At 36.5% G+C, this 24,361-nt stretch overlaps 1 protein-coding gene across 3 annotated transcripts; it reads left to right on the top strand.

Annotated features, from left to right (window-relative positions):
- Positions 1–808: 808 nt before the first annotated feature.
- Positions 809–23,867, top strand: G2E3 (G2/M-phase specific E3 ubiquitin protein ligase). 3 transcript variants are annotated; one of them, XM_074909824.1, is made up of 16 exons: positions 809–868; positions 3,125–3,180; positions 4,206–4,303; positions 6,303–6,404; positions 6,987–7,111; positions 8,810–8,975; positions 9,667–9,773; positions 11,198–11,314; positions 12,619–12,743; positions 12,845–12,977; positions 13,647–13,772; positions 14,896–15,206; positions 15,872–16,053; positions 16,156–16,328; positions 18,570–18,769; positions 19,324–23,867. In XM_074909824.1, the coding sequence occupies exons 2-16, from the start codon at positions 3,144–3,146 to the stop codon at positions 19,554–19,556; spliced, it is 2,235 nt and encodes a 744-aa protein (XP_074765925.1). In that variant the 5' UTR covers positions 809–868; positions 3,125–3,143; the 3' UTR covers positions 19,557–23,867. The 3 variants fall into 3 exon arrangements, with proteins under 3 accessions (XP_074765925.1, XP_074765926.1, XP_074765927.1); XM_074909825.1 differs by having other exon boundaries at positions 816–868; positions 3,129–3,180; XM_074909826.1 differs by lacking the exon at positions 809–868 and having other exon boundaries at positions 3,107–3,180.
- The last annotated feature ends 494 nt before the right edge of the window (positions 23,868–24,361 follow it).

Raw genomic sequence — 24,361 nt, forward strand, 5'->3', positions numbered from 1 at the left:
AGCCACCTGTTACTCAAGGACAAAAGTATAATATTTTGCTGAACATTGTAATCCTTGGTAGATTTTCACAGTGAACTGCTTTGTTTTGATGAACACAGTAGTCCTTGGTAAAATTCTACAGAACAGTCCGGGCAAGCAGGATTCTTAGCAATATTTTTAAATCATTATAACTTGCTATAAATAAGTAAATAAGTTGCTAAGCAGTTCTCTATAAGTAAGTAAATAAATCTCAAAACAAGTAATCATTTCTCTGTATCAATTCCCCCCTTTTCTTTTCCCTAAGCAAATTCTTTTGCCGTCAAAAGGGGTTTACTATATTTTATTACTGATATTTAAGATTTTGGTAGCTAATGGGGAATAGCCTGTAAATATATCCCACCAGTAGTGTTTTCCATCTGACTTCACTCATTTCGTGACTTGATGTATTCTTTCTGCATCATGCTGGACAGTAATTAAATTTCCATGATGCAAAAAGTTTTCTTCCATTCCAATAGGTGTGGGTTGCCAATCTTGGGCTAATTTATAATTAGATCTTAACAACTGATAAACTGTGACAGGAGCAGTATAACTGAAATCACATCCTGTAAGACTAAGGAAATTGCAGATACAGAAGCTCAAGGCTCTCACGGCCCCCGCCCGCCGTCGCCAGACCCCCCCCAGTCGAGTGCCGATATCCAGGATCGCACGTCTCCTCCCGCGGAGGCGAGGCGGCGAGCCCGGCGGAGGAGGCCGAGCGCCGATGCAACGGATGGCGGCGCGGCGCGGGGCGGGCGGGGCGGGGGTGCTGGCTCGGAGCTTCCGGGAGGGCGGCGGATGTTGGTATTTGAATTGTGTGTCGGTTACCGCCGGCGGCGCGGAGCCTGCCCGGGTGAGTAACGCCGCGAGTGGGCTGAGGCTTTGCCCTGCTCTGGCCTTGGCTGGGCCGGGGGGTAAGGAGGCGAGTGCCGCCTTACGAAGGACGAGGAGGGGCGGGTGGGGCGTTCAGTCGCCGAAGGGGCAGCCTAAGTCGCCGCGGCAGGGGAGAGCGGAGTCGGGCGGGGGAGCAGCGTGCGGCGGCTCCCCAGCCCGTGCCGTGGGGAGCAGGCGGTGCCAGTCTCCCGCCGCCCGCCTGGAGGCGGAAGGCAGCGGGGTCGCTCATCTAAGAGGGAGTCTCCCCGCTGCTGGAGGGCGCTAGCGGGAGGCGAGCGGCGTCCCGCGGGGGCTCGCCGAGTGCTGCCGCGGGAGGGAGGCGGGACGGGGGGGCTGCTGCCTCGGAAACTGCCGCGGCCGTTGTGCCCCTCGGAGAGACGCGGGTCGGGTGCCGCGGCTGAACCCGCGGGAGGCTCGGCCGCGGGTGGGCAGCTGAGCGGCGGCGGGGGCTCCTCGGAGCGCGGCGGGAGCTCGCCGCCCTCCGCCCGGGTGGTGGTTGCCGAGGGGCGGGCTGCTGTCGGGACACGGCGTCGTGTTAGAACCCGGGAGGTGAGCGGGAGACCCTGTCATATTAAATTCGGGACCTGCAGCGTAGACGGACGGGATCTGGGAGGGTTCCTTTGTTCGTATGCCAGGGAAAACGCGTACCTGAAACCGTGCCTCTTGAGTTGTTTTGGGTGTTTTCCTATCCTCTCGTTTAGAAAATCTTAACACAATTTACGTTCTGGAGTAGTAAAGAGTTGTAGAACTTAGCAAAACCTAAATATCGGCTCTGAGGAGGATTTCTTTAGCCTATTTAGGCAAAGTAGGTACTTTTTGTTTACGGGTCGTTTCTTATATATAACAGTGGATGCTAACGTGTTCCTGTCTGCAAATGGACACGGAATTGCTTTGTTCCTGTGGGACTGGTGCAGGGACCCTCAACGGTTGTTCTCGTCTATCTTCAAACTTGCAAATTTGAACTCCAGATTCGTTTCCCTGAAGGAGTTTGAGAAAACAGGAAAGGGGGTGGGGGGAGAGTCGCGATTTTTTTTTTTTTCTGTTTTGCTGGAGCCAGGGAAACGTACTCCAGTAAAATGGCTGAAGTGCTTGACTTGCAATAGTTTGGATTAGCCGAAGGTTTGTGCCTGGAGCCTGCACCTGGCGGCCATCTAAACTGTAAACAGCAACGCTCCGGCAGGTCGGAGCGTGCCGGGGTCGCGGCTGGGACGCGGGGGTGCTCGCCCCAGCCCGCTCCCTGCGCCCGTGGCGGGCTGGGGCCGCACGCCAGCGCCCGGGATCCTCGTCTTGCAAAAACTTAACGCGATGCTTTCTTCAGCTTCCGAATAGAATGCAAGTCGAAGATCTACAGATATGTTCCTAAAAGGGTTCTACTTTGCCCTAGAGAAAGAACAGTCCTCTTAGTGCTGCAGTGACGAAACGTGTGTCTGTTTTCCGACCGGGTGGGCGGAGGCATGGTGCGGCACGCGGCGAGGGCTCCCTCCCGCGCCACCCGCGTTAATGGACCTTGGGGATCTGATTTTAGGGGCATGCGATGTCTGAAGGAGATGGGGGTTAGGTTAGTGTTTAAATTACTCTCCACTTCCGAATGTAAAAGACAGTTCTAAATGGTGTAAATTCCCCTGTATGCATGTCACTGTTCTGGATTCCTCACTGTTTGGGGTTTTTTTGGTCTTGCATGAGGATTTTTTGACAAGGTCAGGATCCTGCATTTTCCCCAAACAATGGGAACCGTCTTCACAGTTACATCACTATTCTACCCAGTTAATTTCTCCTCTTCCAAGTTCCTCGTATTAATACAATCTTTATTTGAACAGAAGTTGCTCCTACTTCCTTGGTTGTTGTTGGATCATTATTTTTGATGATGTTTATGCAGATTCTTCTGTACAGTTAAGTCTATACATAACTAGCTGTTGCATTGGACTTATTTTCTCTTTTGGAAATAAAGTATCTTGTTTGATAGTTTGGGGAAATAAAGTTGCTACATGTTTCATTGGTCTGGGAATATTTTTTCTAAACATTTGCATCCTGCTTCCCAAACCCCTCTCTCTCACAATAACACTTGAATTATAATATTTTTTTGTTCTTGATCCTATTTTTACTTTACTGAGGAGGAGGGGGGAAGTTCAATTTAAAACAAAATGTAAAAGCGATATATAATGGTCATTATTAATGCACTAGATATATTTAACACCTCATTTCTTTTTCATGACAGACAGTCGGAAGAACTCAGGATGAGTAAAAACAATAACTTTGACATACAAAGTCCATGTAAGTAAAGTTTTTATTAAATAGTTACAGAAATCTTTAATCTCATGTACAATATCAATTTATTTGGGATTTAAGATCAGGTGAATTTTTAGTAATCAAATTGTGTTGGAACCACTTGTCTCAGGGATTGAATAAGAAATAACTTATAAACTTCCTTGGATTTGTTTGCTCTAATTGGAATATTTAAAAACAGTCATTTCTGCAGATGTTTTAAGAAAATAACCTTGGGAATTCAGCTGTCAAATCACACTTAACTGTGTTTGAGATGTAATGCTTCAGCCTAAGAAAATCTTGAATGATACATCTAGTCTCATCACTCCTGTGACTGTTCTTGATGTTAGAATATTGAAAATGTATCTTATATAACTCTTGAGAATTGAGGGGAAGATATTAAATGTCTGGAAGTATGTTAGTGGGCTAGGAACTGCAGAAATGGGGAAGTCCTCAAGGTTTTAGTTGACTCCAATGTTGTCTCAAATCCTTGAATATTTTGAAACTAGCACTCCTTTAAAAGCACTGGTAGCATATGACTTGATACAGTCAGAGTACCATTCATATGCTTTCACAAAGGTTATCACATAGGTATGCAATGAAACAGTTAAGTTGCTTCATGGGTTCTGCTATGGTGATATCTTTATGCACAGTACTGAGAACAATTAGATTACACTTCACATGCATCTGGACACTGTTGGCCATTTGATAATTATCTTTGGGTGTTTGGGGAAGAACATTTCAGTTGGGAACACAATCAGCTAGTGAATTTAGCTTGGGTGATAGCCCTCTCCTGAATCAGCAGACAGGTGGAACTGGTGAAGTATTTTCTTTTTAGGAACTAGAGAAGGAACAAATAGTAATATTTACTATGGAACTCAACCTTAAGGAGAGAGGGGTATCTACTGTTCTTCATCGAGGAACCTACTTCAAGATGCATGTGATTAAAAGAGATGAAAGTTACTGCTCTACAGCTGATCCATAGTAATTCCGATAAATTCATGGCAACTGTAAACATGATTCTGTATTTTTAGTCTGTGTTCTCTGTGGACGGACAGATGACTGCCCTGAAAAGTATGGAGAAAAAAGGATCTATGGGGAATACAATCTCACTGTTCATTATTACTGTTTGGTAAGTACTTGCTATTGATTTTCAAGCTTGTTTGTTGTCATCAAAAAATAAAAAATGAAAGGGCAACAAGTATTAAATAGTTGTGACATTCTCCATTTTTTTGTTGCTGTAAAGCTTGAACTGTCAGCTTAAACTTGTAGCCTTGAAGGCTTGTAATTGTCAGGTGCATCAGATGAAATAAAAAAATCCCAACAAGCATTTTTAAAGCTAAATTCAGTTCAAAATCCATTTAAATGAATTAGTTATTCCTCCTGACCTATCATAGCAATTAAGGTACATGTTAAGAGAAAGGGAACAGATTTGCACCTACATACTCGCTTCTATAAGAAAAGTGTAGTTTCAAATTTAGAATGTGAAAATTCTACCCTTTGGGGGAAAAGTAGAGAAAAGTTTTCATTCTTCTTATGTCTTGTTAGTTCTTGTCTGGATGTGAGTTATTGTCTGACATTACACAGGACACTGTAACACTTAAGAAATATTACTAATCTGAAAAATAGGACTGTGTACACTACTGATCAGATACAGCTACGGTATCAATATTTAGTGATAAATAAAAATAGATCATTAAAAGCTTATAATCTGAACAAAGTTATAGATATAAACTACGGTTGAGTATCTCTTGTTACCACACTTGACACTTCCCAAGATTCGTATTCTTAAAGATATACTTAAGCTACCATTCAAACTCTAAATTTTGCAGGTCTTTATGAGTACTTCAAAATTTTTTTTTGTTAATAAATACAGTTTGAAATTTTTTCCCATGTTTAAAAAACCAGGCTTGAGAAGTATCAGGAACAGTTGGGGGGGGTTGGTTTGTTTTCTTGACCAGTTCTTTAAAGATCATGTTGATTGCAGATGGCTTAATAGGTTGGATATTGAATCCTTTAAAGACTAGGCAGAGTGGAGGTTTTCTGAAGTTACATTAAGATAGAACTTTTTTTTTTCTTAAATAAAGCAACTGAGAGGAAACTTAGGTCTTTGTGATAATTTTGTTTCATTCATACGGCCACATGAAATGATAGGAAAAAGTCCTTTCCTGGTGGAGCAGAACAGCTAGGCAAGGGCATGCTTGCAACACTGAGCCTTATGATTTACAAGATATTTTACTGTGTTGAGGTTGCTGCAGTCATCTTTTTAGTTTTGGTCCCTGCTTTTTAAAAACAAACAAACAAAACCATGTGATTTTACTTTAATATAGTGAATATTATATAAGAAAAGAGTTCTAGAAAGAGGCCAGTTAGCAGTGCAGTTTCATTTTTCTTTGCCAAATGTCTCACACTTTTAAAAAATACATTCTTAATTGGTTTTGGTATAAAATTTTACATTTGTTTGACTAAAATATTGATAAAACTCAGTGGTGCTCTGTTGAAATTCTGAAATAAGAACTATAAAATGGGATTGTAAAGAATATAGGAGGCATCAAGTTGTGAAACTATTTAGTTACTTGAAGTTTGTGATGTAACTTCCTTACTAAGTAACTCTAAATTATCATCAGGCTCTTCTGACTTACCTGGTTACTCAATTCTGGTTTTAGTTAACTCTCTTCTAAAGTGAACTACTTCTCCCCTTAGGTTACACTTCAGTGCATATACTTCCTACTGTGTTTCATTATCTCCACAACATAAATGTCATTCACATTAACAAAACTTATTTAATTTTACTTCCTCTGAAGCTTTATATGCTGCAAGTAATTGTTTGATAATTATCTAAATAGTCTGTATACTTCAAAATGGACGGTAAAATACACCATCTTGGGCTCTACAGTATGAGAAGGCTTTGATGCTGTGAAATGCTTACCTTCACGTTACTGGTTACTATTCCCTATTGTGTCTTATCAGACAAAAATATATAGAAGTTTTGGATCCAGTTTTTACTCATTAAAATGTTTGCACACAAGCTTTGTTAAACTAAGCTTCTCTCTTACCTGACAAATGCAGTATAGGTAATTTTAAATCTTTGGGTAAGTGGATGTTATAAAATACTTAATTTGTTTTCACAGTTGATGTCAAGTGGCATTTGGCAGAGAGGGGAAGAAAATGAAGGTGTAGATGGATTCTTAATCACAGATATTAGAAAAGAAGTAAATAGAGCTGCAAAACTGGTAAGAATTAAGTCTTTGATACTTACAATGGGGAAAAAAAAGAACTTTTGAGTTGTCTTAGTATTGCTGGTGGGGTTTGTTTTGTTTCTCCAGTGGGCAGTGTGCTCAGCTCATTCAAGGATCTGAATTTTATATTTGATTAACAAGTATATTGAGTTCATGGAAGCCACAAGAAACAATAAAACCTACAAAAATTTGCTAAAATTTTTATTTCCTGGGTATGTTGCAGATAAATGAGTAAGAGCAAATTACATATGCATAATGCCTCATGACATTATGCTGTGCTTCAAGCTGACCTTATATAATTTTATAGATGTAACTAAAGTATAGGTACTGGTAAAATAACTTGTATTTTGGCTTACATGTCACATGCATATAAAACAATACATAATCAAAGTCTGTGAAATAGCTAAGTATCTTCACTCTTTGGAATAGAGCTGAAACACAATAGTCTTGTCACAGTTATAAGCTATTGGCCAATATTCTGTTACACACTTTATAATTTTTCTATTGGTTTAACTCCTGTAATTTTACTTGGATTTTACTTAACAGTCTGTTATTTCTCCAACTAATTATTTTTAGAAATGTAATATCTGTAAGAAAAAGGGTGCCTCGATTGGATGTGTAGCTCCCAAATGCAAACGAAGTTACCATTTTCCTTGTGGAATACAAAAGGAATGTATTTTTCAGTTCATGGAAGACTTCAGGTAAGTTCTGACTTTTATTGCTTTTTCATTTTCATTATATTTAAACAAGAGGTGATTTGTTTTTTTATGGGTTGCCACTGGATAGGCTGTTAATTATAAATGACATCCAAGTTATATGAAAAAAAATACCTGATTTTTGGAAAACATAAAGGCCAAGCAGTTATATTGCATACCTAGTACCTATAAACTAAATTCTTAACACTTTTAAAGATAAAATTTATTGCATCCACAAGTAGTTAAATTGTTTATGAAATTGAGTGTTAAATCCTAAACTGAAATAAACTGCAGAGTGGTTGGATTTGGTCTTTTCTTTGTCTACCTCCTGTGTCTTTGAAATGGCAATGGTTTGGCTGCCTGTCTCTCTCAGCAGTCAAAATACACTGTATGCCATTCTGTCGTGTTTCAAAGCACAAGACTTCTAGATCTTATTAGAGGTGGACTGCAGGGGAAATGTGTTCAATATTAAATGTCTAAACACTTTCTTTTACTATCATCTGTCCAGCATCTTGGCTGTAGTCAAAATACGAGTGTATCTGAGAACAGCTTTATTCTGCCTATTGTGAACTGAGTTTGTAGGATGGTTAGATTGAAGTCTGGCAGACACTTTAACTTCTTAAATAAATGACTTCTATTAAGTAAAGCACATTTGAAAATAATGCATATTCAGAGAGGTTTGTTCTAGAGCTGCAGTTCTTGGCTGTCTTACTATTTTGAAAATGTCTAAGTTATAAAATTTATCATGCTACTTAGACTTTGTAGAATCAATATGCAAACTCAAAATTGTTCCTTCAACATCTTGGTGATGCTGAAATGTAGGAAGAGCTTGGGGTTCTGGGGACAGGAAATTCATTAAGTTTTGAGAGAAAGGGGATATATGATCTCTGTAATGTACAGAGCATCAGTTGGCAGCATGCTTCTTTCCTACTATTGTTCTATTGACTTGTTCTGTTAGATACATAATTTGTTTACATGTGTGTTGTGGTTTAACCCCGATAGGCAGCACAGCACCATACAGCCGTTTGCTCGCTACCTGCAGTGGGATGGGGAGAGAATCGGAAGGGTAACAAGTGAGAGAACTCGTGGGTTGAGATACAGTTTAATAGGTAAAGCAACAGCTGCATGTGCAAGCAAAGCAAAATCAGGAATTCATTTACCACTTCCCATCAGCAGGCAAATGTTCAGCTGTTTCCAGGAAAGCAGGGCTTCGTCATGTATAACAGTTTACTTGGGAAGACAAATGCCATGACTCAACATCTCCCCTTCCTCCTCCTTCCCCCAGTTTTATTGCTGAGCTTGACATCAAGGTATGGCATATCCCCTTGGTGAGTTGGCAGCGGCTGTCCTGGCTGTGTCCCCTCCCAACTTCTTGTACACCCCCAGCCTCCTCACTGGTAGGGTGGTGTGAGAAACAAAGCCTTGATGATGTGTAAGCACTGCTCAGCAATAACAAAAACATCCTTGTGTTATCAACGCTGTTTTCATTGCAAATCCAAAACATACTACCATGCAAGCTACTATGAAGAAAATTGACTCTATCCCAGCCAAAACTAGTATGTGTCTTGCCTTTTTAGCTTGTTGCACAGTGTTTATTCATGGAAAACAGATCGACTAGCAAATTAATTTTGCTATCTTCAAATCTTACGATGAAGGTTCTTAAAATGTTGTTTTGACAAGGGAACCTCAAATTATTATTTTTAGATCTTACTGTTGGGAACATAGACCAGTCCAAAAGTTTCCAGACAAAGAATCTGGAGGAACATCACAGTGTACAATATGCCTGGATTTGGTTGAACAGCTTCCACTGTACACTGTATTGAAAAGTCCTTGCTGTAAAAATGCATGGTTTCATCGAGAATGCTTGCAGGTAACACAGGTTCTCCCTTTCTTTTCTCTTTTCATCCATGGAGATTGCATTTCTGTTGTGTTTAAAAATAATGGAACAATTCTTTAAAATTCTGTAAAATTGCTTAGGGTTAAGTAGGCAATAGGTACAGCAATACATTAGGTTTGAAGTACAATGCTAAAATTACGATTTGGAGACTAGTGTCTTGCAAGAAGGGCTTTTTAAAAAAAAAAAAACTATTGATTTCCCCCATGTCTCTGCACTTCATGCCTTTAGTTATTTTTAGGAACTGAAGTCCAACCTAGGTAGTTGCCACTTTGCAGGTCATTATGTGCAGAATTTAGGTGCTAAAAATGTCATTTATCCATCATGGGTTCTTTTTGTCTAAGTCCAGAGCTAGAAAAAGTTACAAGGTTATTTTTGTAAACTCATTCTAGATCTGGAGAGGCTGACTGAAAAGGATTGTGCTTTTGTTTATAAACCTGATTCTAGCATGTGAGCTCTTGTCCTTTAAAGGAAGAAAATGCTTGCCATTTGCTTCAATATCAAGCGACATTATGATTGATGTCAGCTTTAACATCCATGTCAGAACAATATTTATGAATGTAATGGTTATAGATATTAAGGCATTATTTATTAGCATCCTAATGATGGTAGTAATTCAATAATTGGTTTGGTTTTTTGTTGTGTGTCTTTTTTTTTCTTGATGCAGTATCAAGCTTTGAGTGCTGGGATATTTTTCTTTAGGTGCACAGTATGTAATAACAAGGACAAATTTCAGAAAGAAATGTTGAGAATGGGCATACACATTCCAGAAAAGTAAGTAATTTTTTAACTAATCACACTTTTATAAAAACTTTGATAGGGTGTTAAAACCATTTTTTATTTATTCTATAGAACTGCATCTATTAACACATGAAACCTCAGTTCTGCCTTCAATGGTAGAATTATTTAGTTTGGTAAAGAATAGCCTGTTTCCTGATTTTAGTTATGCATAAAATTGTCAAAGGCCAAATTAGTAATCTCAAACATAAAAGTTACTTTTCAGAGCCTCCTGCTTTAATGCCATGATTCAACCAGGGACCTATTTAAAAGATCAAAACACTTCTTAAATACAGTAATTTTGCATAAACGTAGAGATTGGTGAGAAGACCATTTTCTGTGCCCAGGTTTTTAAATTACCTGAATTTCTGTCCAGACAGTGTTATAATTGACTGATTACTCAGCCATACAGCTTCTGTCTTCTCCCAAGGGATTGCTAAGGATTATGTTTAGTATAACAACTGCTTCTGAAATTCTGACCTGTTTTTCATATGTTGCTACCATTTGATGGGGTCCAGAATAAGACAGAAAGTGATCGGAATGATGCTTCTTTGTTAGAAGTGGTATTCTTTAATAACTATTAGTCTCTTCAGAGACTACTATTAATTCTCTCAAGAGACAGAAGCTCAAGTTTTTGGGGAGTTAAAATACTTAATTAACTTTGCCATACCAGCCTGGAAAATTCTGACTTGCTTTTCATGAGACTGTTTTCAGTGGTGACTTGAGTAGACTGACAAAGCAAATATCCACGTCTGCTGTGAGAGAGTGTCCTGGTTCAGCTAGGATAGGGTTATGTTTCCCCAGCAGAGAAGGGGGAAGCTGTCTCCAGTGCTGTTATAACTATGCTGACATCAGGTCTGGGCACGGAAGCTTTCCTTTGTGGCTTTGGTCGCGGGAAGCATGGGGCTGTCTGTATCCATTGCGGTATTTCTCTGTATATCTTTTGTCTTGTTTACTTTTATTACTGTTTTTTGTTGCTATCACTGCTACTGTTGTTGTTCAGATTAATACAACAGTGTAATAAGCAGATTTCTTCTTATTTTAACCTGGGGTTTGTGCCTCACTTCCAGCCTGACCGGCTGAGGGTGGGAGAGGGGGAACAGCAATGTGGTCTCCGGTCATAGAAGGGCCTAAACCAGCACAGAGAGAAAGCAAAATAATATAAAACAGAGCAAACATGCACCAAGGTCATATGAAAAATAAAGTAACTGTACACAAGAAAATTACTGTGTATTTTATAGTATTATTTTTGTTCCTAGACTTTTTTCTTCCCCCTCTCAGTTGTCTAGTTGTTGCATGGAACATTACATGATTAAAATGCCTTCATGTGGTTATTACATACATCTTTTCCAAAGACAGAGTAACCCATTTAAACGATCAGAAATACAGCTGTAATAACAGATCTTCTGACTTGTTTATAGGGATGCATCTTGGGAACTTGAAGAGAATGCATATCAAGAACTACTGCAGTGTTATCAACACTGTGATATTAAAAGATGCCTCTGCAAGAAAGGAAGAGACTATAATGAACCTGATAGGTATGACACTTTTCCAGGAAGGTGTAACCTAGGATGGAATAGTACTTTGGGGTTTTTTTTCTGTATTTAAATGCTTCAGTACTTTTCAGCATCAGGTTTTAATGTCAAGCCAAGATACCATGTTCAAATAAAATGTTCGTTTTACTCCCTATAATAACATCTCAATACTAATTTTCTCTAATGCTGCAAAAGCCAAGGAAACCAAACCAATTGATTATCAGTTATCATCTTATTCTCATGTGATACAGAGCTGAAGTAGAATTTGTACATCCACATGCAGAATAGCACTTGCCTAAACTAACGTTGTGTAGCTTTCATTCAACGCCTAATTCAACAATTCAGTAATTGTTAGAATACTTAATACCTTTACAAGAAATTCATTAACGTACTAAGCTGAAAATTAACTAGCTGTGTAAAATCAAACTAAAATCAGTCTAGCTGCAAGCTATCCCTCTCTATGTAAGTGGTAGCTAAAATATTGCTGATAGTGAGAGGTTTGAGTGATCATGTAATGTTCACTCTACTATATGTAGTGTTCTTCTCTACTTGCTTGATTTTTGATTAACCAGTTAATTTTCTGTGTTACTTCTTGTTTTATTTGTGTTGCCTCTGAAATTTGTCTTCCACTGGCATGACTGTATTCAAAGCTGTCAGAACCTCTACTTTGAAGACTTGTTTCTGTAGTACTGTGGGAGGTTACTCCCTGTAGGCATTGTTGAGATTTGACCAAACATTGCTTGGTTCATTTATGGTATGTGTGCACCTCAGGATTTACTTTGTCTTTAAGAGTTGTACCTTAAGCTTCCAATATTTGAACTAATATCAGTCACATTGTTCCATTGTATGTTTAAGCAAAATTTAAGAAATCCAGAAAAAAACCTTACATACTTAGACACTTCATTAATGACAGTGTTCTATTCTGAATGTGTAAGAATAATCAGATATGATCCTTTAAAAAATTTACCATTTGGAAAAGCTGAATGAAAAAATACAGAGGATGTTGCTATCTAATAATGTGAGGAGAAAATATGGGCTGCAAGCTATTGATTTAAAGGCAAGGGAGCATACTAACTCACAGCCTCTTTCAATACAAGGAATGTAGAAGCTTTTTTTCCGTGTTGCAGTCAGGAATTGTGAGTACATTTTGTGTGAAGAAAATCTCTTGATTATATACTGTCCTACCAGATTGATACAACCAGGTTTTGTTAGTTTAGGGTCTGGATTACACTTACTGTTGAATATTCTTTGTTTTAACTAGCCTCATTGTTCTGTCTAATTCTAAATTTATAAGTTTTTAATTTTAGTAAATGGGAAATAAAGCGTTGTCATTGTTGTGGCTCCCGTGGAACTCACCTGGCCTGTTCATCTATGAAGTCAGGGGAGCAAAACTGGGAGTGCATGGAATGCAGAAGTATCTTTGCAAAATCAGGTAAAGATACAGATGTGACAATGATTTCTAAAAATGGAAAATTCTAATAATCTATTTTAGAGCAAGCAAATTCACTGTATTAATATAATTTAATCATACAGGAAACTACAGCAAACAGAAGAAGCGTTCTTTGGCTACCTCTGAAAAGACAGATGGGACAACTTGTTTGCTAGAAGAGCCATCTCCAAAGTGCCCTCGGCTGTCACCTGGATCTCAACGCAGTTTTCTTCTCCAGTGTGTAATTTTCTGTTTTCAAGCAGAAACTGATTATAACATAAAATAGTATTTAAAGATGAGGAGGTGATAGATTATTCTGTAGGAGAAGCTTCTTACACTAAATTGCAAGTTGAATAAAATTGGAATAAATTTTAGTGATTTAAGTTTTCCTAGTAAGCCGTGAACTCTGTAAATTTGCTGTTGCTATTTGCATTTGGTGGCATGTAAACCAGTTTTTAGTTTGACAAAATTAGATCATTGTAAAAGGAATATTAACAATTTTAGAGCTAACTTTGTACAAATGGCCAAAGAAAGTTACAGTTGCTTATCATTTTTTTTATGTTAATAGGTGCTAGAAATCTAGCTTAAAAGTATTTATATAAATAATGTTTTCCTCTGCTGTAATAAAAACTTTTCAAGTCTATAAAATCTAATATTTCTAGTTTTTACTTTTTGTATCAGTTGAGACTTCCATCTCATGTATGGAATGCAACTAAAAACAGATTCTAAAACCACCACATAATAAAATACTGAATTATTACTTTAGAATTGTAGTTCAGGCACTGATGGTTTTCATGTAAATGAACATACAAATGAGATTCAGTACTGAAATAGGAGGAAATTATATTGCTGTGTTTATACATTCTTCAGTTGTATCTCCTCTTAAAATACTGTTTTGTCTTATAGATCACCTAAGAGAATGTGCCAGAACAACTCATTGCCCTGCACACACCTAGAACTTCCATCGTCCAACAGAGTGATGATGTCTTTATCTCCACTGATGTCAGACAGAAACTGGTGCCTGAGGAAAAAGTATTTTCCTCTTTTTCTTACGTTGAAGAGTAATTCAGGACATAGCTTTATACCGTATTTCTTACAAAGCATGCTGTGTGTCTGTGTGTGTGTGTATATATAGTAGCTATATATGTATATATTTGTGTGTGTATATATAGTCACTGGAAGAACTGAATTGAGTACACTGTAAAGCTGAAGTCATAACTTGATACAAGGCTTCTGCTCTTTCTAAATGCTAGAGGGGGTTAGGAAAAAAGAATGATATTGAGAATTTTAGGTTAGTTAGTGAGGGGATCAAAACCCAGAAACACCTATTTGTCTTTACTGAATGGCTAGCCATTTTTTTAGAAAAGGGGGAATGAAAAGAGTCCTGATTACTTTCTTCAAATTAGACATGTCCTCAATTTTTGATATTTTTGGATTTGTACCAAAGGAATAGTTCATGATTATGCTAAAATCAGTGGTAAAATAACATGTTTTAATACAGACTATACAGTTTAAAGATACAAAATTCTGTGTCTTGTGAATACTTAATTTATGGATTCTACCTGTAATATGTGCTAAAAATTCAGAGGAGGGAATTAATTACTTCTGGTAGGTAGGGTACTTGAAATTGTTTTGCTTGAAAGTTAGAAAATAAAGAAGGGGTCTTATTTAGATTTGTTGCAGTTCTAATTTAAAAAAAATAACACATTTCTCAAATGTATTTTTGATTATAGTGACAGATTAAATATTAGTGAGTAACTATTCTAATTTGATTGCAAAGTATCTTTAACACAAATATAGTAAACTCATCAATTTCTTACTTGTTTCACATTGTTCAAACGTAGAATGATGGTGTGAGAATTGTTTGGCACTGTTGGTGTAATTGAATTAAGAAAATAACCATTAGTTTTATGCCAATGTAACTATTTCTACCTTTTTTTTAGTTCTTAGAGGTACTTTAAAATTTGCCACTACAGTTAGAATTTGAAAGATCTATACCACATACTTTGATGTAATTTGGGCAAAACCTAAATGTACCAAAGTGTTTAAAGAGGTGTTTTTCTTAATAGGTTTTTAGGATTTCCTGTTTCCTGTATAACTGTTGCTAATTATGAATCATAGATTTAACCTGAAAATACTTGCAATTTTCTTGTAGGCATTTAAGAAAGCAAAGAAGGGAAGCTTCTAATATACTGAAAGAGTTAAATCTACAAGTTAATACAAAAACTTCAAGGCTTCACATCAATGCAGAAAATATCTGGAATAGTGCTTTAAAAGGATTTAGACAGCGCAACTTCAGTCCTACAAACACCATTGAAATAAAGTTCACAAACTTCAAAAATAGGTCAAAGACAGATACTTCTCCTGCATCAAAACACCATTTCTTCCAGTTATTAATGCTTCACCTTCAGAATTCATCACTGTTTGAGGGCTCTTCTGCAAAGAACTTGTCCCTTGATTTTGACGGTAATTAAATGCTTTGTTCAAAAATACATCAGAACTGTTTAAGGTTTTTAAAACTTCAGCCAGCCTGATTGTCAGTTCACAATTATAGTCCTGATGGATAGAAATTGGGTTTTTTTAATTGTTTTTCAATTCTAAAGGGGTGCAGAGTTGTAATAACAAAAAAATGGGTTTAGTTGGAAAAGTTGATGACAAGCAAGAAAAAAAATACAGCCTATAATTAGACTTGGAACTTTTTAATTCATGTATTTGTTCTCTACAAGTGAAGTTCTTTCTTCCAAACTCACTTTTTCAGTTACATATTTCCTTTTCCTCAAATTTCTATAACGTTATCTCTGATAGCATGCTCTGTAGAGATCCAAAGTTGGCTTCTTTGAATTCTTACCCGTCAGAATTAAATGTGCATTGGGTACAAAGTGGAAGAGGATGTTACACCTCCTCCCAAACCTTGATAGTGGCTGAAGAGTTGGAGTAAAAGAATATGGTACTCCTGTGTAAAAAAAAAAAAAAAAAAAAAAAAAAAAAAAAAAAATCTGGTCTTACTGTTTTCAACCAGCAGGAGATGCAAACCTAATTTGTTGCACATCCTAAAATAAGAAGGAATTGAAAAATGAGCATCACATACTATTTTTATGCATGTATAGTAAATTTTCTTTTCTCATTTGCAGCTGTAAAAGAGGATCATTATTTTGAAGCTGGTAAAATGATTGCAGTTTCTCTGGTTCATGGTGGCCCATCTCCTGGTTTCTTTTCCAAAACACTGTTCAGTTGTCTTGTCTATGGTCCAGAGAATGTGAAACCAGCACTGGAAGATGTTGCTGATGTTGATGTAGCGCAAACAATAAAAATGGTAAATAAAACTAAACTTACTGACAGATTCTTGTTTAAGACTATATTTGGAGATTAAAGAAGGGCTTATTGAATATAACTTAACTCTTATCTTCTGATACAGATAAAACATGCAAATAGTCTGTCCAGCCTACAGTCTACAATACACAACTGTTATGAATTCCTTGCTGCTTCTGGATGTTTAAGACCTATAACAGCTTTGTGTGATAAGAATATGCTGGTGAATGACATATTGTTCCATCATGTAATCAAGAGAATTATTTCGCCATTAGAAAGGTTTGTTTTGAGTTTTCAAACTTCCTGGATATTTTCCTCACTGAAATACTAACTAATACATTGCTCAAACTAACTTTCACATGTTCTTACTTATTCTCCATTTAAACCAATGAAATGTACTGTAATTTTCAGTGGATTAAGCAGCAACTGTTAACTAGTTAGTTAAACTGAAAGACTGAAATTACTTCTCTATGTATCTGCTCTGCTCCATTTCCCCTTTGTCACTTTTTCAACTGTATGAAGAGGGCGGCATATTCACAGTTGTAAACTATAGCATGACAGACCTTTGCACTACAGAATTTCTCTATCTTACATTCATTTTTAATTCAGAATTGCTCAGATTTAGAATCTTTTAAATTTTAGAAGTGTTAAACATAAATTTAGAATTTAAATTAATTTTCCAGAGTTCTAGTTAGGGAGTTTGTGTGCCATTAGGAGGGCAATAACGTACGTAAGTGTAAATTGGCCCACTTAAAATGTAAGCATTGCGTTGGTGTTTCCATGAGGTGGCGATGACTTCAAATAGCTGGGAAAGTTGCAGCAGTTGACCATTTTCTGATTGGTCTCTCTGACCTTACTTCAAATTTGCATACTTCATCTGCTCACTAAAAAGTCATTGGATGTTAATTTTTTCCAACAAGTAGAGTTGGATTTACACTTTACACATTTATGGTGTTCTCTTTGACAAATTTGAATCAACTGAGTCTCCAAGAGCTATGAAACTAATTTTGAATGCAGTATTTTTTTAACAAAGTTGAGAGTAATTAGTCTTTCAGTCAAAGCCATCTATGGCATATTTGACCAATCTATACCATATTTTAAAACTAATCAGTTACTACCTTTCACCTTTTAAGTAATGTGTTTATGAGAAAATGTGGGGTTTGTGTGTTTTCTGGAGATGGGTTTAAAGTGTGCAAAAGTCAACAGAACAAGAATTTGCTTGTCAATATCAAGGACTAAGTAAATAGTGAGTTAGTCTCTTTAGCTGTTAATGTTCTACACCACTGACTGTACACTTTCAACATGTTTATTCTGAATTTTTTTTGTTTGGCCTATTGAGATCTAAGAAAACAAGTAAAACTTTAATTCTGATTTAACATGGTGGTTAAATTGTAAAGCTGGTAGCTTGAAATGTTCTTATCCAGTACACAGTAAGTAGTGAATTTTTTTTTCAACCTGCAGAGCTATTTAAAAAAAAAAATATCACAGCATCAGATTAGTGTTGAAAGGGACTTCAGGAAGTCATTTGTTCACCACCCCTTGCTCAAGCCTGGCCACCTAGAACCAGTTGCCCAGGACTGTGTCTAGACAGCTTTTGAGTAAGTCCAAGGATGGAGACTCTAGAACCTCTCTGGGCAACCTGTGCTAGTACTCAGTCACTGTCACAGTAAAAGTGTTACCTGATGTTCAGATGAATCCTCCTGTGTTTCAGTTTGTACCCACTGCCTCTGGTCCTGTTATGGGGCACTGCTGGAATGAGCCTGGTTCCGAATTCTTTGCACACTCCCTTCAGATAGTTCTACACATTGAGATTCTTCAGGCTGAACAGTCCCAGTGCTCTCAGCCTTTCCTTACAGTGTTATGCTCCAGTCCCTTTAAGCATCCTAGTGGTCCTCTGTTTGACTCTCTCCAGTGTGTCTGTATCTTTTGTACTGGGTAGTCTAGGACTGTACATAGCACTCTGTGTGGCTTTACCAGTGCTGAGCAGAGGGAAAGGATCACCTTCCTTGACAGTTCCTAATGCAGCCCGGGATACTCTTGCCTGCATTTGCCACAGGGAGAGATAACGGCATGTAAACACATGCAGACTGCAGAAATCGAGTGAAGGTTGTCTTTTAAGACACCTCATTTCGTGTAGGGACCAGGAATTTAAACTGTGTTTTCTAAAGGGGTGCTTGTAAAAAGGAAATTCATTATGTTCTTACAGAAAAATTAGAAGTAAACCATGCTCATACATCAAGTATCAGGAAATAAAGCTAATTTCTAAATATTGCTGGTATTTCCTTCATCTGCCCAAAAAGCTCTGCAGAAACACTCAGATTGTTAAAATGAGAATTAAACACACTTTCTGAGATTAAAATTAAATGGAACTACTATTTACACAATATTCATAACACTTGGAGAATGCAGATGGGGAAACTTTATGTCCAGTCTTACAGCTTTATAAGATGCAGAGTAGAGTTAAGTTACCTACTGGCTTTCTGATGCATGCTTACTCCTTTTCTTTTTTTTTCCTCCTAGTTTTAGGCAAGGTTTGAAAACTCTTGGTGTGTTAGAGAAAATGCAAATGTATCCAGATGCATTCTCTAGTATATTATGCCACAAACCTGAAAGACTTTCAGCAGAAACTATTTGTGATCTCTTTACAATCCATTCCTCATCAAATGTAAATAAAAGTGGAGCTGTTAATTTTTGGATGGGTTACTTGCAAGATGTAGAAAGTAAGTAATTTCTTTTTCTCTTTTCTCCCTTCCCCCTTCCCTGTTCAGGGTATTTAGCTCTTGGTATACATACAAGGTTTGTTTTTTAAAATTCAGTGGGGTAGATAAAGGAAGGTCTTGAGGTCCCTGTCAGTTTCTAATTGTTCCTTCTTCCTTATTAATCATATTTGCTGAAACTGTTGCCCAATTATAACCAAACTTGAGAGGGGTAAATATCTGAAAGATTGGTACTAGAACTCCTGTGAGGGTTGTTTTTTCAAAAAAACCCAAGCACCTGAATGGTACAGAAAAATCTTTTAATTCCCTCTCCTTAGCTTTCCTGTGAACTTAATTAGATAGTGTATGTCTCACAAAGATAGAAAATGATGGTCTCCTATTGCAGAAGAGTTGTTTATTTCTATACACTTAAAAAATTTTCAGAACTAACCCAAGTGGAGTTTTCTTGCTAAGATTTTTCTTATTTGACATATTAATCTTATGTTTCCTTAACATGCAGGATAATTGTTTGTGGGTAATAGGCAATAAATGACACAACCTAATTCTGCTTTTTTTAGGTGGTGAGTCTGTAGTGACATTGGAGGATATTCTGCTCTTCGTAACAGGCTCTTTTTCTATACCACCTGTTGGTTTTGATCCTGAACCTACTATTAAATTTTTGCATATAAGGTATCCTGTTGGAAAGCGTCTCCTTAATTGCTTAGAGCTCCCTATAACAAAGTCATACAAGCAGTTTAAAAACAAAATGGAGGTCACCATCGGAAACACACTAAGAGTTGAAAGAGAATAATACTTTTGCTGATAAACTGGATGTTGGAAACTTCCATTTTCTGCAGGAACGTCTGCTTGCAAATCGCTACTGTATTTTTGGACAGCACGTTCTCAGCTTTTCCCACTTTTCCCCAAAAGGTATGCTAAAAGTAGTAATTCTGCAAGATGGAAAACAATGTTCAAATGAAAATACACTTTATCTGTTGAATCGTCTTCCTGTTTGAAGTTGGCTTTGAGTCTTTTGCAGAAGTACTTTAAATGTCTACTTTTGCTGTAGACACTTAGGAAATGTTACCAAACTCTGTAACATTCTAGCTTTTTCCCACAGGTAAGTCTGTTGATTGTACTGCATACTTAAGTAACTTATTTATCAAAGTCAAATCAGGTACATTTTGAAGATAACTGATGTAGAGCTTTGTCTCAAGTAAAACTGTGATGCAGTTCTTCAGTTGTTCCATGTATATGTTTTTCAGTAATTGTTTTTAATATTGATGATTCCTACAAACCTATGAAAGCTAAGAAACTTGGGAGTTTTATAGTTATTGAGGTTAGTGCATTAAATATAATTAAGATCTGAAGAAAACCTAGGCAAAATAATAAGATGCAAAAGCAAAATCTGGTTGAACTTGAGTTTCTGTTGTTTAAACAATCTTTGACCTTTTCACACATTTCTGCATTCTACTGTTATACATTAGTTTTTAATTATCCATATAGCCAAAATAGTAAAATCTAGAAGTCTTGAATATGCAGCAATAAGTGGGCTTTCAAAATAAAATATGAGAGTTAGATTTAATGTTGTTGAGTATGAAACTGGAAGAATTTGTTGCTCATTAGAACATGTTGCTTCATCTTCCATGGAAGTCAGTATTTTCTGCACATAGGAATGTGCACTAAAACTATTTGTTAAGCTTAAGGCAGTCTACTGTCAAGCTTGTCAGTGCCTGACAACTTTTCTAGCTTTCAGTCTTAAACTCTTCATGTTCACATGGAGGTGCATTCTGAGCAACTTCAACTGTATAAAATATATTTTAATTCTGCAGTGTTTATATAAATACCATTAAGCTATAAAAGATCAGTAGTGAAATTACTATACTGTAAAACTTTAATGTTACTAAAACTATGAAACTAAAAGGACACGAGTACAGATTTTTTTAAATACATGCAGGTCTCTCTTTTGAAATTACGATGTACCCCCTATCAGCTTGACCATCTATACAATGTTCCAAACAAAGGTTGTGAGAGATATAGATAGATAGATATAGATATACATATAGGTAGATATACATCTGTGTATATGAATATATGTCCACAATGTTCAAAATACTGAAAAGTAATCATACACTTTTTTAATCGAAATAGCTTGGTTTTACTTGAAAATACAAGCAGTTTACTTTATAGCATTTAATTTTGAATGCCTGGGCAAGAAAGTACATTCACAGTTATTTATAAATTGTAAATGGATAGGTGCTTCTAAAAACAAAAAAAAAATCCAAAGTAATCTTGTTTCAGTTTCTGGTTTATGGTTCATTGCAAGTATTCCTCTAATTAATTAATTGTATTACTAAATGCTAATTACATAGCAGTGTACTGCAACTCAAGTACTGTGGAAGTGGCAGTCAAGACTCCCTACATTTGATGCTGTAAAGGGTTAAAGACAAAGACTCAGTTGGGTATTTCAGTTGTACAGTTCATTTTATAATATGCAGGTATTTTGAAATCTTTCTTAAACTGCTACAGCTTCTCTTTCTTTCTTGATCTTGGGAGAGGTTCTAATCTTCTTTAATACAGCCCTATTTCCGTCACTGGGTAACAAAAGCACGTATGCCACTGCTTTTTAAATTTCTTTTTAGAAATTCAAAGTCTAAGTATGTTATTGTGCAAAACTTCGATCAGGCATTTCTCACGACTTTCAAATAGATAAAAAAACCTAATCAAAGTCTTGCCATTAGAAATTAAAGGATATTTGAAATTAAGACGGGGCTAGTGGTATTTTTCTGGTGCTGAGCCAAAAGCATATTAAAGTCCCCTTTAAAATAAATATATGAGCTCTTGGAGAACATCATCTGACTTACTTATAAACTAAGCATTCTCTCATTCTCTCCTGATTTTTTTTTTCTCCAATAATATTCCTTGTTTGTTGTCTTTGTGTAATTTTTGAATGTTATACTGCCAGTAACTTCTTTATATTCTTACCTTTCAGAATGGTCTGTTACCATTATAAGGAATGTGGCTTATTGAAAATTTATTTGCATAATAAGGATTCACGTTGTATGTATTTTTAAAATATAGGAGTGAGTCTCCTGCACATAGTGTTGTGGTGTACCCAGTGCAGTATTCGTTTTTCTTGCCTAGTTAGAGATAAATGCCTTCTATAATACTATTTTTCTGTATGGTCAGTACAGAACTTACAACAAGCAGTGTGGATAATTTTAAAGGATAATTCTTGGACTTCTGGTACCTGCAATGGCAAGGGAAATGGTTTAGAACTTGGAACTAAATTAACTGCATTTTAAAACCTTCAATGGAGAAAGAAGTAATAAGGTAATGTGAATATAATGTTTCAAAAAATGTCTGAGATAAAAATAGGGTTCACACCTTTTACTGCTTATTAGTTTTGAATTCAGCAGTTGATAGTTTTTATATAAAGGTAGAATTAACCTATTTGTCAGCTGTAAGAAATCTTAACTTTAAAAGTATCTGCTGTACAATGCTATATCAAAGCATGAAATTTGTAAAATCCTCTAATATTGCTTGGAAAGATTTTTCTTACACTGAACTTGTTCCCATTTTCTAATACTGATGTGTACAAATTCAGGACAAGTTATCTTTCCTTTCTTGTTGGTTGGTTTGATCAACTCTATCTAGACATTCTAACATAATCCTTGATATATTCAAGTTGTATTCTGAAGAAGTGCTACTGTGGAGAGGAACTTCCTTTCTTCTACTTATTTTCAGCATTTATTTGCATAGACCAATCTTAAATTTACTCTAACATTCATTAAAATTCCATTGAATAAACTGACTTCCAGTCCATCAAAACATAGAAAGGTCTCTTCTGTCTGGAAACCTTAAGAGCAATTTCTGTAGTTATGATGTAGTTATGATTATGTTTTTAATTGCTATAGCAAGTCACTGAAGTGCAATATTAGCAGGTAGTTTTCATTTTACATAAACTTTTAATTTGAGGCACATCTGGAAATTAGGGAAGTTGTTTACTTTCAATATTTCTGTAACCCAAGGAGAATAACTGCATATACGTTAGCTGTTATGTATTAAATACATCTTCGTGGAAGTTACATCTTTCATAAGATTTGTCAGGCCGGCAGGAGAACTAGTGCCGTCCTCTTTGACTGTGTTTGGCCAAAGAACTTCACCCCACAGTTTCTGCATCAAACCCTAAGCTTCCATCTGGAATTAGCACATCAAATAAACTATTTAATTTCTAGAGTGATCATTTTCTAGTAAACAATAATAGATTAGTATTAGTTAGTATGGTCTTCTTAGTAAAGCACATACAACTTTAAAAAAAAAAAACCCTCAAGTATTTTTAGATTTGATATTTGAAAAATGAAGGGATAAGAAATTTCTGTGACTTGCTTTCACTCATGTAAAGGATGCTTACTAGAAAAAGCTGCTAGCATTTTTAACTGGTTTATGAGTGAAATATGCTCAAAAGGAGAATAACTATAAATTTATGTTTAAGGCCTAAATCATCATGTGCTGCAGCTTTGACTTTTCATTAAGATGTTCAGTGTTGTGATTGGAAGACTTGAAGATTTTGAGAGGTGTATTTAAAATGGAGAGAAGAGTATTAGTCATTAATACACGCTCACATTCTGCATGTGCATTTTGAAAATCATATCCAAAAAATTCTCAATCAAATAGAAGGAAATGCAACTCCAAAGGCTATGAAATAATTGTAAATGTTATCTTGATTTTATATTGTATGGTAAAGAATTTTAAAACACAAGCTTTACTGGGTTTTACTTAAAGGAATTGCTAGTTGGATACAAGAAAAAAATAAAATGCAAAAACCTCTGAAACGTCAAACCTTGTATACAGAAAATTGTCAAAATATTGTTTGTAGAAAAGCAATCTTCTGATTTTTGTATTGCATAAACAATGTTTTTTAAACCTATGGTAATTAGAATATTACACAAGGAATTATAATTTTGTAAATAGTTTTAGTTCTAACTTGAACTGCAGGATCAGTGCCTGAAATGTTGCATCTTCAAGCAACATTACCCTTGACAGGTGTAGCATCAGTGTTGAAATACGGGAAATAACTGTCATGTATATGGTCAACGTGCAATAAAGGGTTAAATTTCTGTTGGAATAAAGATGCAACTTTTTTCAGTGTTTTTATTTTAGTGATTTAATGAGTAGCTTCATGTGTGTACCTCTATATACATCGATAGCATGTTTTACCCAGATACCTTTGTATCCAAAACTCGAGTTCAGGTGAGCAGGGTTCCTTCCCACTGTAGGATTTCTGTAAGGGCACAGCTGTAAAGACATGGAGAGCTGAAGGCAGGCTCTGCCTTGGTAGTATGCTACTAGAGGCAGATGCAAGCAAAATTTTACTGTTTTCCTTTTCAGTAACTCACTAAAACTAACTTTGACTGAAACTGACTAACTTTGTAGGTAGCTGCCTGGTTTTGCAGTATCAGTCCTTTTCGTGTAGTTAAACTAAGCACCTCAGAGCTGCCCCTGGTTGCATTTAAGCGATCTTCCATAGAGTGTTTCAGTTATCTCTCGAAAATTGTCTGAGAGTAGAGCAAAAACTTTAATGAGACTTTTTTCTGGGGGAGTAAAAAGGTGGAA

Source organism: Athene noctua, chromosome 6 (assembly GCF_965140245.1).
Source record: "Athene noctua chromosome 6, bAthNoc1.hap1.1, whole genome shotgun sequence".
In the NCBI taxonomy this organism is placed as follows: domain Eukaryota; kingdom Metazoa; phylum Chordata; class Aves; order Strigiformes; family Strigidae; genus Athene; species Athene noctua.